This window comes from Anopheles coustani, chromosome 3 (assembly GCF_943734705.1).
Source record: "Anopheles coustani chromosome 3, idAnoCousDA_361_x.2, whole genome shotgun sequence".
Taxonomy (NCBI): domain Eukaryota; kingdom Metazoa; phylum Arthropoda; class Insecta; order Diptera; family Culicidae; genus Anopheles; species Anopheles coustani.
The window spans coordinates 37491088-37506740 of NC_071288.1; the positions used below are offsets into that span (position 1 = coordinate 37491088).

Here is a 15653-nt window from a genome sequence, read left to right on the forward strand (position 1 = left end):
GGATTTTACGCATCGCTTCCCGTAGCGTCTTAGCGAAATCGGATTGATCGGTCGCTACTGGTTGTGGTTCCTTTGAGAAAAATTCGGCGGGGATGGTAAGCGTCGTGCCGTACACGAGTTCGGCCGGTGATGCGTTGATGTCGCTCTTAAAAGTTGTGCGCAGGCCGAGCAGTATTAAAGGAAGATGTTCACTCCATTTAGTTGTGTCCTTGCACGTAATCGCTGATTTGAGAGTGCGGTGCCATCTCTCGATTAGCCCATTAGCTTGCGGGTGGTAGGCGGTCGTCCGAATGTGTTTCGTTCCGAGGGTTCGATTCAACTCGCGGAACAAACACGACTCGAACTGCCTTCCTTGGTCCGTTGTCACTATGGATGGCACTCCAAATCGGGCGATCCAATGATACAACAACGCTGCGGTCACGGTGGATGCGGTGATGTCCGGTATCGGCACTGCTTCCGGCCAGCGGGTGAATCGATCGATGATCGTCAGGCAGTATCGGTTTCCATTGCTTACTGGGAAAGGTCCGATTATGTCGACATTGATGTGGCTGAACCTGTCCTGCGTAGCCGGGTACGGTGTGAGCGGACTTTTGGTATGGCGGCTGACCTTAGCACGTTGGCAAGCCAAACAGTTCCTCACGAACTCGCGCGTCTCCTTCTTTATGTCCACCCAGACAAATCGCTCTGTCATCAGTCTGACTGTGGCTCGTGCTCCGGGATGGCTTAAGTCGTGAACAGCGTGGAGGAGCTGTTGGCGGAATGATTTAGTAATATACGGTCTAATTATTCCGCCGGGGCAGTCGGCGTACAGCGCTTTGGTACTTCCGGGTATCGGCGTCTTCTGCAGGGACAGATCGGAGGGGCTCTTCTGGTTCAGAATAGCTATAAGCTCGGGATCGCGGGTCTGTTCGTCGGCCAGGCGTTCGAAATCGATGCTCGGTGTCACGCGTACTACTTCAATACGTGAGAGCAAGTCGGCTGTCACATTTTTTTCCCCTGAGACGTGGTGTATGTCGGTCGAGAACTGTGCTATGAAGTCCAGCTGTCTAGCTCTTCGCGGCGAGGCGTTATCATGGGTTTGTCGAAAGGCGTACGCTAGAGGCTTATGGTCCGTATAAATCCGGAACTCCCTACCCTCTAGTTGATAGCGAAAATGTCGTACGGCGAGATAAATAGCGGTCAACTCACGGTCGTAGGTTGAGTAGTTCCTCTGTGGTTTATCGAATTTTTTCGAGAAGTAACCTAGTGGTTGGAGTTGGTCGCCTACCCGTTGGTGCAGGACGGCTCCTGCGGCGAAATCAGACGCGTCTGTCCACAGCGAGAGTTCTGCGTTTGGGATCGGGTGTGCCAGCAATGCTGCTTGTCGAAGCTGCTCCTTGCAGCGAGAGAATGCTTCGGTTGCTTCGGGTGTCCAGGTGAGCGGCGTTTTATCCTTTTTTTTATTTCCCGGGGTCATTTTGAATAAGATGCCTTGCGTATCTATAGCGTTTGGTAAGAAGCGTCGGTAATAATTTACCATTGCGAGAAACTTCTTCAGCTCCATTATCGTTGTGGGCTTCTTTAACTCGGTGATAGCTGATACGCGTTCCGGGAGGGGGCGAATACCTTCTGAATTAACCAGGTGCCCTAAAAAGGCGATCTCGGTCCGGTTAAATTCGCATTTGGCTGGGTTGATGGCCAAATGGTGTTGCTCAAGACGCTGGAATAACTGACGCAGTTGTTCGTGATGTTCTTCTGGTGTCGTCGAAGCGATGATCATGTCGTCGATGTACGGGAACACGAAGTCAAGTCCTCGTAGAACATCGTGGATGAGCCGTTGGAACGTTTGTGCCGCGTTCCTTAGACCGAAGGGCATCGTGGTGAATTCGAACAGCCCGAAGGGGGTCGTGATGGCTGTCTTCGGGATGTCCTCCGGGTGTATCGGTATCTGGTGGTATGCCTTGTGCAGGTCGACCTTTGAAAAAATGGTCTTGCCATGCAAATGCATCGTGAAATCTTGGAGGAAAGGCAAAGGATATCGGTCCGGTATAGTCTTCGCGTTGAGAGTCCTGTAGTCGCCGCAGGGTCGCCACGTTCCATCTGCCTTCTTCGTCATGTGTAGGGGGCTGGCCCAGCTGCTGTTGGAAGGACGACAAACTCCAAGTTGTACCAAGGACTCAAACTCGGCACGGGCGGCTGCGTATTTCTCGGAGGACAATCTACGAGGACGAGCGAAAGTCGGGTGTCCGGTTGTCTCAATGCGATGAGTGATTTCGGATTGCAGCTGCGTGCCGGGGGTGGTGGGCGAGGTTAACCCGGGAAATTCCCTTAATAAGGAAGCTATCGGTGACGATGATTCACAAACCTTGACGGTTGGCTCCTCTGGGTTATAGTCTGTGGCGCCGGGCGTGCGGAGGTTAGTGAGGGCGTCTACAAGGCATCTGCGTCGTAGGTCGACTAGTAGGTGAAAATATTCGAGGAAATCGGCGCCAATAATAGCTGTACCCACGTCGGCGATCACAAAATTCCACAGGAAATTTCGTCGCAAACCCAGATCCAACGTACGAAGCGACTCACCGTATACCGTGATTGGCGTGTTGTTCGCGGCGAAAAGTTTCATGGATGACGGTTTATGGAGAGCACAGCTGATACTTCGTGGGATTACGGAGACGTCGGCACCAGTATCTATTAAAAATGGTTGGTTCGTTTTTCGGTCCACTATGACGAGGCGATGAGTTGTCGATGATATAGAGTGGACTGGTTGCTGCTGAACGTCTCCCGCAGATTGTCACGCCGACGACGACGATGCATTATTCCGTTGTTGACGGTTAACAAACGAGCACGGGGCTCGGCAGTTGCGAGCTTGTTGACCGTAACGCTGGTGGTAGTAACACAAGTCGTTTTCGACGCTACTAGTAGATTGGGCGGGCTGCATTCGGGTACGTGATCGAGACCGGTTGCGACCTCGATTCAATTGATTCAGCACGGTGTCTAAACGCTGCGTCAATTCTGCTACTTGTCTCGTGAGGCGGTCCACTTCCCCATTTCGAACCTCCGACACCTGTTGGTATGCACCCGTTTGGTGGTACAAAGCGAACGAATCTAGGACGGAATCGGCCACCTTTGCCTTATCTTCAACGTCTGGCGAGGCGGCGATCACCGCGGATTGTATGTATGGCGGTAAACGTCCTATCCAGAGGTCAACCAACATGGAGTCCGAGATTGCTCCGTTTGCCGTGCGTCGCATTTCGGCTAGCTGTTGGGACGGTTTCCGATCACCGAGGTTCATATCGGATAACAATCGGTGTAAGCGGCTGCGTTGCGACTCCTCGAAATGTTGGACGATTGTCCTTTTCGCGGCTTCGTAGCGTTCCACGTTGGGCACGTTATCGAGAAGATGGCGCAGCTGAGGGAGGATTCGCGTCGGTATTTGTGTCTTCAGTATATTGAACCGTTTGACGTGGTGGCTCGGAGCGATATTCCATGCGTCAAACCAATTTTCCAAAGCGTAGAAAAAGGTGTGGATATCGGTTGTATCCAATTCGGGTGGCTTAAGGCGCATTGTATTCACAATTTCCACTTGAAATTCCGGCGGGTCGGTAGAGGAATCGCGCGAGAAGGGTGACTCGATTGTTGGTGGGCCAGGGGCTATAACTCCGATTGCAGGGGCTATCGACGCGGCGGGGGTTTCTGCTGTACCCGGTGGACGCGGCGGGCTACGCATCATCCTCGTTGGTTAGTCGAATTAAACGGATGGATCCTACCTTAGTTGTGTGCAGGCGGCGACTTCGGTGCGATGGCGGGTGCACGCGAGGAAGATGGCGGCGACTTCGGTGCGATGGCGGGTGCACGCGAGGAAGATGGCGGCGGCTTCGGTGCGATGGCGGGTGCACTTCTCACTATCGTCAGCACTCGTCCGGCTGCGATGTCGATGGCGGCTACTCGCGATAGTCAGCACTCGTCCGGCTGCGATGTCGATGGCGGCTACTCGCGATAGTCAGCACCGTCCGGCTGCGATGTCGATGGCGGGAGCACGTGCAGACAAAAATGGCGGTCTCTGTGCACGCCTGCGGCTGCAATGGCGATCCGTGGACGACGGTAGCACGGGCTGTGTACTCCGGTGCGTTGTGCTCGTCGACGTAGTGTCGTGCAAATCGCGGCACGAAAAATCGTCGTCTTGCTTTGGGTTCGACGGCCCTGCGGGCTTGCCAGGCCTGCAATTGCACTATGCGAGCACGCTGCTCGACGTCGATGTGTGTGTGTGTGTGTGCGTTTCGTTCGTAACGGCGCGGCGTGGGTTTGGCTACTCCATCGCTGAGCCCTCGCTAGTGTTTGTTCGAGTACACTCGTTTCCCACGGCACTATATCACTGCACTTTTTTTGGTCTTTGAAGGCGCTGCGGTTAGCTCCTTAACACTCCCGTTTTGAAATGGCACTACATTCACACGCGGGATAGTATGCGACCACGGAAAGTTTTCGCCTCGCACGCACATGCACTAACGCGTACTTATATCGCGCACGATCACGTCGGGGTCACCAGTTTTAGGGCTTTATTCACAAGGAGGTACAATTTTGTCCCTAATTTCACTCGTGGCGACTAAGCTACGCGGCGTGGTGCACGGTACGATCACGCGGTCGACGAGCCTGACTCGGTGCGCAAAAGGACACGCAGGTACGAGAAGAGACTTTGATCTTCGCCTTTAGGCCGAGAAGCGATAAGATAAGAGAAGAGAAGAGAAGTTGGTTGCGCACGTCCCTGGCTTTTATCCGCGCTAGTGCAACGTGCACTCCTTAGCTGTCCTGTTCTACCTGCGTCCGCTGTCCCTGTCTCCTGGTTCGCCAACCGGCCTTTTTAAGTTACGACTGATATGCGCCAGGTGGCGTCCTGGTCGCCACATACTCATCATCATCATAATCGAAGACCATGTAGACAAATGCAATACTACGGGCTCAAAAACTACAACATTTACTAAATATACGTATACGGCGCATAGGCGTTTGAACTCCCTAAGATTTCACGCTTGTTTAATCTCTCTCGGCATCCTGTTGTACTATTGTACTCCTTTGCAAAACAACGAATTTCGGGCGTTTCCAGACAGATAGCCGGGAAGTCTTGACTCACCGGCATTAGGAGTGTGAGTCCTAACTACTATCCTTTCCCCCAAATACGCTGGTACCAGGCGTTTCAAAATTTTGTACACAAAGACCACAGTTCCAAAGGAACACTATCCGCTGCTTGGACCGACTGTTTCTTGGATTGGGATTCGGATTTGGGGATTTGGTTTACCCACCACTAGAATAAAGCTGCAGCGTGCCAAAAAGCTTCAAAAACTTGGTTGCAGCTTGAAATAATTACTGAAACAGCCAAATTGCTAATAACTTTTTAGTGCCTAGGTCAATTTCAGCAACAGACACCTCAAATGAAAGGTCTTTTCAAGGCAAACAACTTGATTCAACAAATATTCTACCTCGATTCTTATTTTAAGAAATAAACATTTGAATGGGATTTAGATACAGATACCTTCAAGGTATTTTCTGCTGAAAAAACAAATTTGTAAATAATATTTGATTCTTTACACCGATTTGTACATGTAACTCCATAAATGAAAAGGATGAACAATCGGAACATTAGGCTGATGTGCATTTTTCCATACTTACAGGCCTGGCAGCAATGGCAGTTAACATCTAAAGAACGATGACATGTGGCAGCCTCCGGCGAGCATTTTCGGGCCCATAAATTCATCAAATAGATGATATGAAAGATCATCTAGGCGACCAAGAACAGTGCAATTAGAACAGTGAGCTAATCCTTAATTATTTCAGTGTCATACTTACCGGCATGGCAGCGATGGCAGTTGAAAAACACAGTACGACTATGAGGAGCGTGTATGTAGGAAGGACTTCGCGGGTAGCATGCGGCAGTAACTGGTAAACTTTTAGGGGCAAGAGGATCCATCTATTTTGGGTAGAATTCAATCATGAACATGGTGATAGGATAGTTTGTTTTTTCCCGGTACCCGGACTAGTTAGCAAACAGGATGGTGCGATTGTTGCGTGTATTCTACGACAGCTAGTTTGATTTTTTTTGGTTAAAGCCAAGAAAAATGCATTTTACGCACTCCGTGGGCGCCCAAAAAGGCGGGCGGTTCCTAAGAACAGACTCGAAGGGGCCAAAAGAGCACCCCTCACTAGTCCCTAAAAAACTCTGCAAAAAGCTGTCCCTTACACCACCAACCTCGCATGTAACCTGTCCCAACTAAGCTATTAGCCACGCAACAGCTAATCATAATTTTGAGTCGCCTGTCCCTAATCATGAAAAGGAGGTGGTGGTACTCTTTTACTATGCCTATCTCCGTATGTTTTATCCACCTTACCAAGGAAAAAATGGTGATATACCCAAATAGTATCACCTAGTATGTGAAACTCTTGAAAGTAACAAAAACAGCTTGAAAATGATCGAATCTCCTAACTAACCTATCCCTAACGAAATGCATGGTACACTAAGGCTTGGTTCATTTAGAAATGGGGCAGTTTGTTTGAATGATAGCGGAGCCCCCCGTAGACAAAAATGGACAATTTTTACACCGTTTGGTGACAAATATACATACTTTAGTTGGTCAAATTTTCACGCCATTTAGTTATTCCTGCTCCAAGATATTCGACATGCAAGAGGAGAAGCGAAAACTAATTGTGCACAACTACAGTGACCGGCAGGACAAAGTGCCCACTTCGCCGCCTCAGAGCGCGGAGATTAATAATTTGTGGGCAATTCTCGATGCCAGGGTGGACAAAACTGATGTATCGAATAAAAACGACAATTTTGAAGCTCTAATGCGCGCATGAGAAGAATAAAATCTCCAAAAACTAAAAATCCTAGTAGAAAGTATGCCATAACGCCTTCAGCAGGTTCTAAAAGCTAAAAGAGAACACATAAAATATCAAAATGCATTTATTATTTCTTATTTTTATGTATAATAATGAATAACTGAAGTGGGCACTTTTTCATGTCACTGTTTTTTTTAGATACTTTTTTTTATTATTTTTTTCTCAAAATAAAAATATGTTTGTTTTTGGTTACTCATTAGTGGATCTTATATGAAATATGTAAATCAATATACGAAAAATACTTGCAGAATATTTAGTTTGATTGAGAAAAAAATATTGAGCGAAAATCAACAAAATTTGAAGTGGGAACTTTTTCCTGCCGGTCACTGTATCTGCAGAATTCATCGGTGTCATCACGGGAGCTGGCAAAACGGTTAAGTTTGCTAAATTTACCGTTGCGCAAGTGGTTAAAAAGTACAAGAAAACACAGACGGTTGTCCGCAATGTGCAAACTAAGCGATGGAGTGGAATCGTGAATCGTCAATTGCGAATGAGAGTCATTCGGAAAATCAAAGCTAACCCAAGCATCTCGGACTATAAATTGGCCAAAAATCTTAACGCCGGCCGTTCTTCTGAACGGCGAATCCGACTCCATGAAGATTTTAAATGTTTTCAAGTCAGTAAACATACAAATTGAAACTTAAAACAACAAACAATGGCCAGAAACCGGGCTCGAAAGCTGTACGATCAGGTGCTGACCAAACAGCATGGTTGAATTTTGATGGACCGTAAAACCTACATTAAATCCGATTTTAAACAAATTTTGAGCGCAACATTGTATATGGCTTATGCTAGTGGCAACGTCCAAAAGAGGTTCAACATTGTTTTCGCCGATAAATTCGCTAAAAAAATTATGATTTGGCAAGGAATCTGCTCATATGGCAAAAAGACCGCCGTGTTTATGACGAATAAGAATATGAATTCGGACTTGTATAAGAAGGAGTGCCTTAAGAAATGAGTTTTTCCATTTCTTAGGTCTCTTGATGGTCCAGTCATGTTTTGGCATGATCTAGCAAGCTGCCATTATAGCAAGGACGTGCTACAATGGTACAACGTTAATGGTGAGAAATTCTTATCAAAAACGATAAATCCACCGAATTGCCTCCAGATTCGCCCAATGAAGCGATATTGGGCAATAATGAAACAAAAATTAAAGAAGAAGGGAGAAGTAACTAAGGACATAATACAAATGAAGAATTGGTTTAATTTACTGGCCAAAACAGTGACTAAAACTGTTGTGCGCTGGTTGATGGGCGGTATCAACAAAAAAGTACGAGAATTTATTCGTAAAACCAGAACGTATTTTTTTAAATATTTTTTTTAAATATACTAAATCAAAACCTATGATTCATTCAAACAAAGTTTTTCAATTGGATTAATGGTATAAAAGATACACGCAATACAAAGTGCCCCATTTCTAAATGAACCAAGCCTTATCCTTGCCTAAGTAACCATAATCACGCATCTCCTACACTTCATCTTGTGTCGCATCCCTGGCTAACTATGCCCTATCAGTAATTTGATTGAAACGAGTCCTAACTAACCTAACCCTAACGAAATACATGGTACTCTGACTAACTCTACTCTATCAGTAATTTGTTTGAAACGAGTCCTAACTAACCTAACCCTAACGAAATACATGGTACACTATCCCTGCTTAAGTAGCCATAATCACTTCTACACTTTATCTTGTGCCGCATCCCTGACTAACTATGCCCTATAACAGGGGTCGGCAAAGTCCGGCCCACCAACCAATTTTATCCGGCCCGTAATAAAATTTTAGTGTTTCATACAAAAACTTCAACCCATTTTTTATAAGATTTGTCTACGATGTCAGGTTTGTTTTCTTCCCAAAAATGAAGATATTGTTCAACGAGGTGTTCCTGTTATATGTTGAAAAAACCATCAAAATACAACGAAAATAAGAATTAAAATGTTTAAAAAATGTTTAATGATAAAAATTCAAATATTTTATGTTACCATTTATGTAAGTAATTGTTTAAGGTATCCGGCCCGTAGTTTCGGTTTTCTATTAATCATCTGGCCCTTTTTAAGAAATGTATGCTGATCGCTGCCCTATAATGACACACGGACGTTGGCTGGCTGGCTGGCTGGTACTGCAAACGTCCCTACGAAGTCATCTTATGTAGTGTCTCCTGGCTAGGCTGAAATAGATACTGAGTTAATGCAATTGTAAATTGTTAACGTCTTCTAGAGTTGAAATATTATGGATAAATTCTGTTAACCGGTCTGCGCGGAAATTTCATTTACCGGCCGCAATTAAAAAGTGATGTAAAACAACACAAGTTGTTACAATGGGAATTTTTTTTCTGCTGTTAAATTTTTGTTGCTCATTTTTATAATTCGGAATCGGTTGGTGATTTGGCCGAACGTACGCTCCACCACTTGCCGCGCCCGAGAAAACCTCTTGTTAAACATACGCCGTTCTGGTGTGTCCCAGAAAAGAGGAAAGTCCCACTTTTCTTCAAACTTTGCTGCAATTGTGTCCCATTCATGTTGGGTTTGTGGGAACTGAAAAATGTGTACCTTAATAAATTTGGCATGCAATACAACAGACTCAAAATGAGCACTTACGCGCAGAAATTTGTTCATTAAGGCCGTTTGGATTGCTTTGCAGCAGCTGGCGATAACTTGGTGCAGCATGCGTCTTTCAATGAATGTGGACGTCACCAAGTCCGGTACCGTTCGCCCGGTTTTTAGATAACGCAAAGTAGCTGCTAATTGTTCCTGTGTGGACAATTGTATTCCACCTGATGTTTTTCGTGGAATATAAGGCGCGCAAAGATTACACAGCAAGCCGAACACAGATGGCGACATTTTCAGATAGCTTAAAAATGTTTTCGGATAAAGACGAGCCGCCAGCTCCACGTACCGCATGTGGGACAGATGCGGCCGATGTTGAAATACCGTGGATTGTCCATTAACCTGAATGACACAAACGATATTATAATATTAAAAACAACGTAAGCCAAGTTATAGCCCTTAACACTTTGGTGACGGGGCCCGTGCACTCTCGGGGTAGCTTGGCTTAACGTTGTTTTTAGCGGAAAACGCCCGTCAACCAAGCGTTAAGTCTTGAACAATTTTGAATATGATAATTGTCGTCGAGGGAAGCGAAACCGTAGACGAGGCGCAGCGCCAGTAGTCTGTAGGGATCGAAAAAAGCCGCCGACGAAACGAAGCGGTTACCCGGGCAAAAACCGATAAACAAGTAAGTAACCTAGTTACAGGTTTATAATTTGTAAAAAAGCGTATCGAACGAAAAATAAAGTTAGTATTCTACAAGCGACAACTCGCCTCTTAACTCCTACGTCGATGGAAGTGCCACCTGGGAGCGCATCGTGCGCAAATTTCTACAATAAATCATTCGCAGTGGCAGATTATCCTATGGGTGGAGTTGGCGGCCGCTAGGGGCCTCGCCGGTCAGAGAACCCCTTTAAAAATACTACATAATTGAGAGTTAACCAAGATCGTGTGTGCAAACGACCGATAGAAGTGAAGAGTTCTCGCAATTCTTACTAGAAATTACCACATTGCTATGTTCAGTTTGGTAATTATTAGCGACATACAAGTTAATTAACAACTATAAAATCACGCAAAACAAGCGACTTAAATGAAGCGGTTTGAAAGTGAAGCAGTAAACCGTTGAAAATTAAAAAAGAAGAAGAATTTATTCATTTTCAAGAAAATGGTTTGGGTAAATTTATAAGATTTAAAATGGTTCGAACTTGGTTGACAATGAAAATGCAGACTCCTCAACCGTCTCTGGGAGCACTACCATGTCTTAAAGCCAACAAGAAACTGAAATAATTGTTTCAACTTCAAATTTTGATTTTGAAACTGTTGCAACATGAAAACTAATCTTTTCCGATGTTTTCATTGACCACGTAATGAAAAAACCTGCAGATTATATCGAGAGTTCTAAAACCTCTTTATAAAGATGAGGATGACGTTTACTGCAGAAAGTTCAATACAGAACATTTTTGGCGAAAAAACCAACGGAGCATCAGAAGAAAGCACTTGGTTGTTATTTTCGGAAACTACCAAAGGTGTTAATTATTACCCATGGATCAAAAGAACACATCACATCTATTTGTAACTTGTACAAAAGGTTTAGTATACCGTATTTTATCGAGTATGGTGCGCAGACGAGTATAGTGCGCACCAAAACTAAAACAAAAGTATTGAGAAGTTCATCTTGGTTACTTGCTAATGGGTAACTTCCGAATATAGTGCGCAGATAGTATTTGATCGATCTTTTATTTGAGAAAAAATGCGCACTATATTCGATAAAATACGGTAACCCAAACTAAAGACACAAAGTTAATAAATGAAAGGGGAAAGAAACACAATTATTGGAGAGAAGTACTAAGATCTTATAAAAAACTAATAACAAGAAGTAAAAAAACAATAATTATGGATATTGCAAACTGTAGAGCACAATCATTTGACGTTGCAATATGTCTGCTAAATACTTGAGCCTTCGCGCAAGCATTAAGCGGAACAGTGCAGGTACTATGAGTGGAATATACCATGCGCAAATCACTCATAAAATTCAATTTTTAATTTTACAAATTAAAAGGCAGCAGTGTAATTTTTTCAGCTAAACCGCATTTTTACCTCTTCAACCCTTCGTTGGAAAATTGTAACAAAAAAAAATGAAAAAGGAAAACAAACATTCAATGACTCGGTGGTCAACTAGAGTCGACGGTCTTAGCTTTAAAACTCGGGTTTGGAGAAATAAAAAATGCATTGCAAAAAATTTGTGACGGTAAAGATGAAAAAGCAATAACAATAGATGAAACAAACACGCTTCTCCATCAAATGAGTAAATATGAGGTTGTTTTAATGGCCGTAATTTGGAACACGCTGCTTCAGAAAATAAATGCTACAAGCAAGACGCCTCAAACAGTTGAATGTGAACTATTGCAAGGATCAGTGTTGTTGCAATCGTTAGTAACATTCATCAAGAGTTTTCCCGCAGATTTTGCAAATGTAGGAATAACAGCTAACGAGTCATCTTATAGTTCAGTTCAGAAGAAAATCGTGTGCGTAAGCGAGACGAACACAAATTTTCTATCAATTAAGAATTTGTAATTAATACATTCTATGTCATTTGTGATAATAAAAATTTTTAACATTACAAAGGGCTAAGAAATACGAGTCAGTTTTAAAAAAATTTAAATATTATATAGAATCTGTCCCCTGATGATAGAAAGAAAATTTTAATACTTTTGACTTAAATTTATAAAATGTCATTAATCACAGCATGCTTTAATTGCAAAATATAACAATAATATAATCATACAGTAGATGTTTAATGCTGGTTAATATAATGTTATATATATATAGGTACCTTGTAAATTATACTACACAGGATGGGCAGCATGAACCAATGAGTTTGGCCGAAAAAATGAGTTTGAAACGGCGGCGCGCCCGCAGCGAGCGCAGCGAGCGGACTGCGCTAGGTCTACCGAAAAAAGGAGTTTGTTATAAATTTGTGAAATAAGGGGGGCCCGTGGGCCCCCCTCATACCGCACCCCTAGGTTGATGGCGTAGCCGAATTTTCATACAATCATGCAAGTTATGCATGAGGGAGTTTATGTAGTACATCCTTTCCAGTATAATCATCATCTTTAATTTAACGAGAATTCAATTCGAACGGTTCACACAACGGCATTTATTTCACCGATTGCATACCTTTAAGGTACATCCGCTCACAAATGGTGTAGCCACGACAGCGAATTAGGCTGGGGGGGCTTCATTTGGGATTTTACCAGGGATTATTTTACCACTTGGTCGATGGTCTATGACGAATTAACGACTTAACGGAAAGTAGTGAAAATGAACGGAGCGCTTAATGTGTTAACTCGGAATGTCCAGTTAGTTCACAACATAGATCGAAAGGCGTTAGAGACAACCTTTGACGAGAAAAACGAATCGTTCGATTGCATGAGTCTACCAATGAGATAGCAAAACTTGAGGCCAGACCTCGTTTTAAAGCTCAATCGGCAATTGATCGATTCTTCGTTACAAAAACATTTGACAATAAGCAACGAAAAGGTGGAGCCACGAGCTTTAACCTTTTATGTGGTTTAATGCAATACTGAGATGCAAACAAATGTGAAATATGGTGAAAGTTCCGACATGGTTTGGAGTTGCATTAGTGCAGCAGGCAGCTGCACTTCATTGATGGGATAAAGGATCACAAAACCTACGTTCAAATTTTGAAAGACAGTTGTATAAAAAGCGCCGAGAAGTTAGGATCTCAAGTAAGATTCCTATTCCAACAAGATAACGAGCCTAAGCACACAGCCGTAAATACCAAGTTGTGGCTTCGTTATAATGTCCCAAAACAACTCCATTCGCTTCCCACAGAGTCCAGATATGAACCTGGTAAAACACCTAAGGAAGATTTTAGATGATTCCCTCCGTAAAAGGACAATCTCTAAACACGCATGCAAGATGATTGGAACAGAATACAACCCACCGGCGGCACCGCGTGGCAAATTGTTAATAACTATTGATTCTTTCAACCGATTTTCACGATTGACCCCTTAAATGAAAGGTCTTTTCAAGTTAAAGTTGTTAAAAGCTGATCTATTCGAAAATCCTCCTTTTGGAATTTTAGGTTCCTGTCGTTTTTATTTAAAGTATATTTGTGCCTATCGCGCTTCAATTGTAGCCTTTTTTCGTAGGAGGGCAGTTTTTTTTATACAAATACTAGCTGATTAACCTGATTTCATTCGGGTAGAAAGAAATTCCAAACGAAAGAGTGTTTTCATTCAGTATCTTGAGTTTTGCAATCTTAAATTTAGCGTTTTGGGGATAGTGGTATTTTTTAGTATTACCTTTATTCGACGAAACCATGTTAATATACAGTTATAGACCACAGCCTCAGCCGCCACGTGACGTCGCACCTGCCCGCGACATCCTGCCAGAAGGTTACCTGGAGAGCCAACGGCCAGGTGAAGAGCAGAAGCGATCGACGAGCGTTAAACTAAAGTTGCAATAAAGATCCTGTGTTTAAAAGTCCGAACCGCGTGTCGCTATCATAACTATACATTTTGCATTCGCTAGCTTATTGTGCTTCCACCTTGGTTCAACCATTTAAAATTAATCAATTGAAGCAAGTATGAGAAATACCCCAGTAAAACCGTCACCCCATGATATGTACGCTTTTTTTAAACTCGTCGCTTCCGTAAGTAATGTGGCATTATATTGTTTTACTTAATTTCTATCGTCCAGATGATAGAAAGTTATTGGCAGGAAGGAGGCATAAGAATGTTGGACATTTCACACTTGAAAAAATGTCTTTCTTATGATTATGTGTAGTATAAATTGATTAGACCGATTTAGTGTGATTGAGAATATTTGTTACGTAAGAGAAGATAGAAGAAATCTGGGATGTCTGGGTTCGATTTAGTTCGAGAAAATGAGTTACACTCCAGCCAAGTTTGGCGCAGATACACTTAGTAGATGTTGGGAGGGAGGGCTAAGAGGGAGTTTGGGCTAAGATTGAACATTAATAGTGAGGTCATTTGATTTAGAAACCATAAATACTGCGAAATTGATACCCATATTGCATTTTAACCATTTTTAAGGTAGGGGGTAGTATGGGAGCCCCCCTTTCCCTTTCCCCTGGAAAGATGAAATTTCAAACCATGGTATGTCCCTATGTGAGCAGTATGTGTACTAATTTTTGTGAAAACTCGTTCAATAATTGTTGAACTACAATTGTTTTTCATTAATTTTAGAGGGGAGGTGTTCGGGAGGGGTAGGGATATATATACACAGACAACGGTGACTTTTATATATTAGATTAATGTTTCTATTATGTAATAACGACGTGGGTCAAAAGACACATATGACCACATATTACAGTAAGCAATATAGATTAATTATATACGTTTTCCAAACGTTTTTCATACAAAAAAAAAACGAAAACTTAAACATTCCACACTTACCACAGGTTCCGAGAATGTGACTGTTGGTGCATCTTGGCACAATATCCCGTCTGGCACACTGCTTTCACTATTGTTACAATTGCATTGCAAAGCATTCACCATTTGAGACATATTTACACCAATTAAACTTCACTTTGCTTTGAAAACGATTTACGTTACGAAACGTTAACGTTCGTCTGGCTACCACAATGGTTCGTTTCTTAGAATGGCCTTTCAGGCGACAATTTTACGCTGTCACAGATGGTTTTGCGTTGGCACAACGTGTTAAAGTTGGTAGCTTTGTTGAATGGAATCGTCATTGTCGTGAAATTCATTCAGACATTAAAGATTTCAAATTGAAACAACCAAGCTGCCTTATGAATGGCTGAAATAGCTAATTTGTTAATAACTTTTTTGTGGCTTGACCAATTTTAGCACCAGACCCCTCAAATGAAAGGTCTTTTAAAGACTAATAATTCTGTGCAACAAAGACTCTTCCGTAATTCTTAGTTTATGAAATTCTGAGGCGTAGGTGCAGAAACTTTGGTTTGTATTTTCTGCTGAAATAACCAGTTTGCTAATAACTTTATAACTGCTGAACCGATTTGTACATGTGACCCCTTAAATGAAAGGTCTGCTCAAGACACACAACTTTGTGTAACAATAGATAGTTCTATAGTTTCTAGTTTTTGAGAAAACTAATGTGTGGAAAAGAGACAGCACTCTACCGGGAACAAGTTGAATAAACTTCGATTACTAAAAAGCCAAAATCTGCCTATTTGTTAATAACTATTGATTCTTTCAACCGATTTTCACGATTGA

General features: G+C 43.1%; 2 protein-coding genes across 2 annotated transcripts in view; one reads left to right on the forward strand and one right to left on the reverse strand.

The window, feature by feature from the left end:
- Positions 1–15653, forward strand: part of LOC131272249 (lysophospholipase-like protein 1) — a 186943-nt gene that overhangs the window by 37112 nt on the left and 134178 nt on the right. The window lies entirely within an intron of this gene.
- Positions 2768–3706, reverse strand: LOC131260387 (uncharacterized). Its single transcript, XM_058262093.1, has one exon. It carries the CDS (start codon positions 3704–3706, stop codon positions 2768–2770), a length of 939 nt encoding a protein of 312 aa, XP_058118076.1.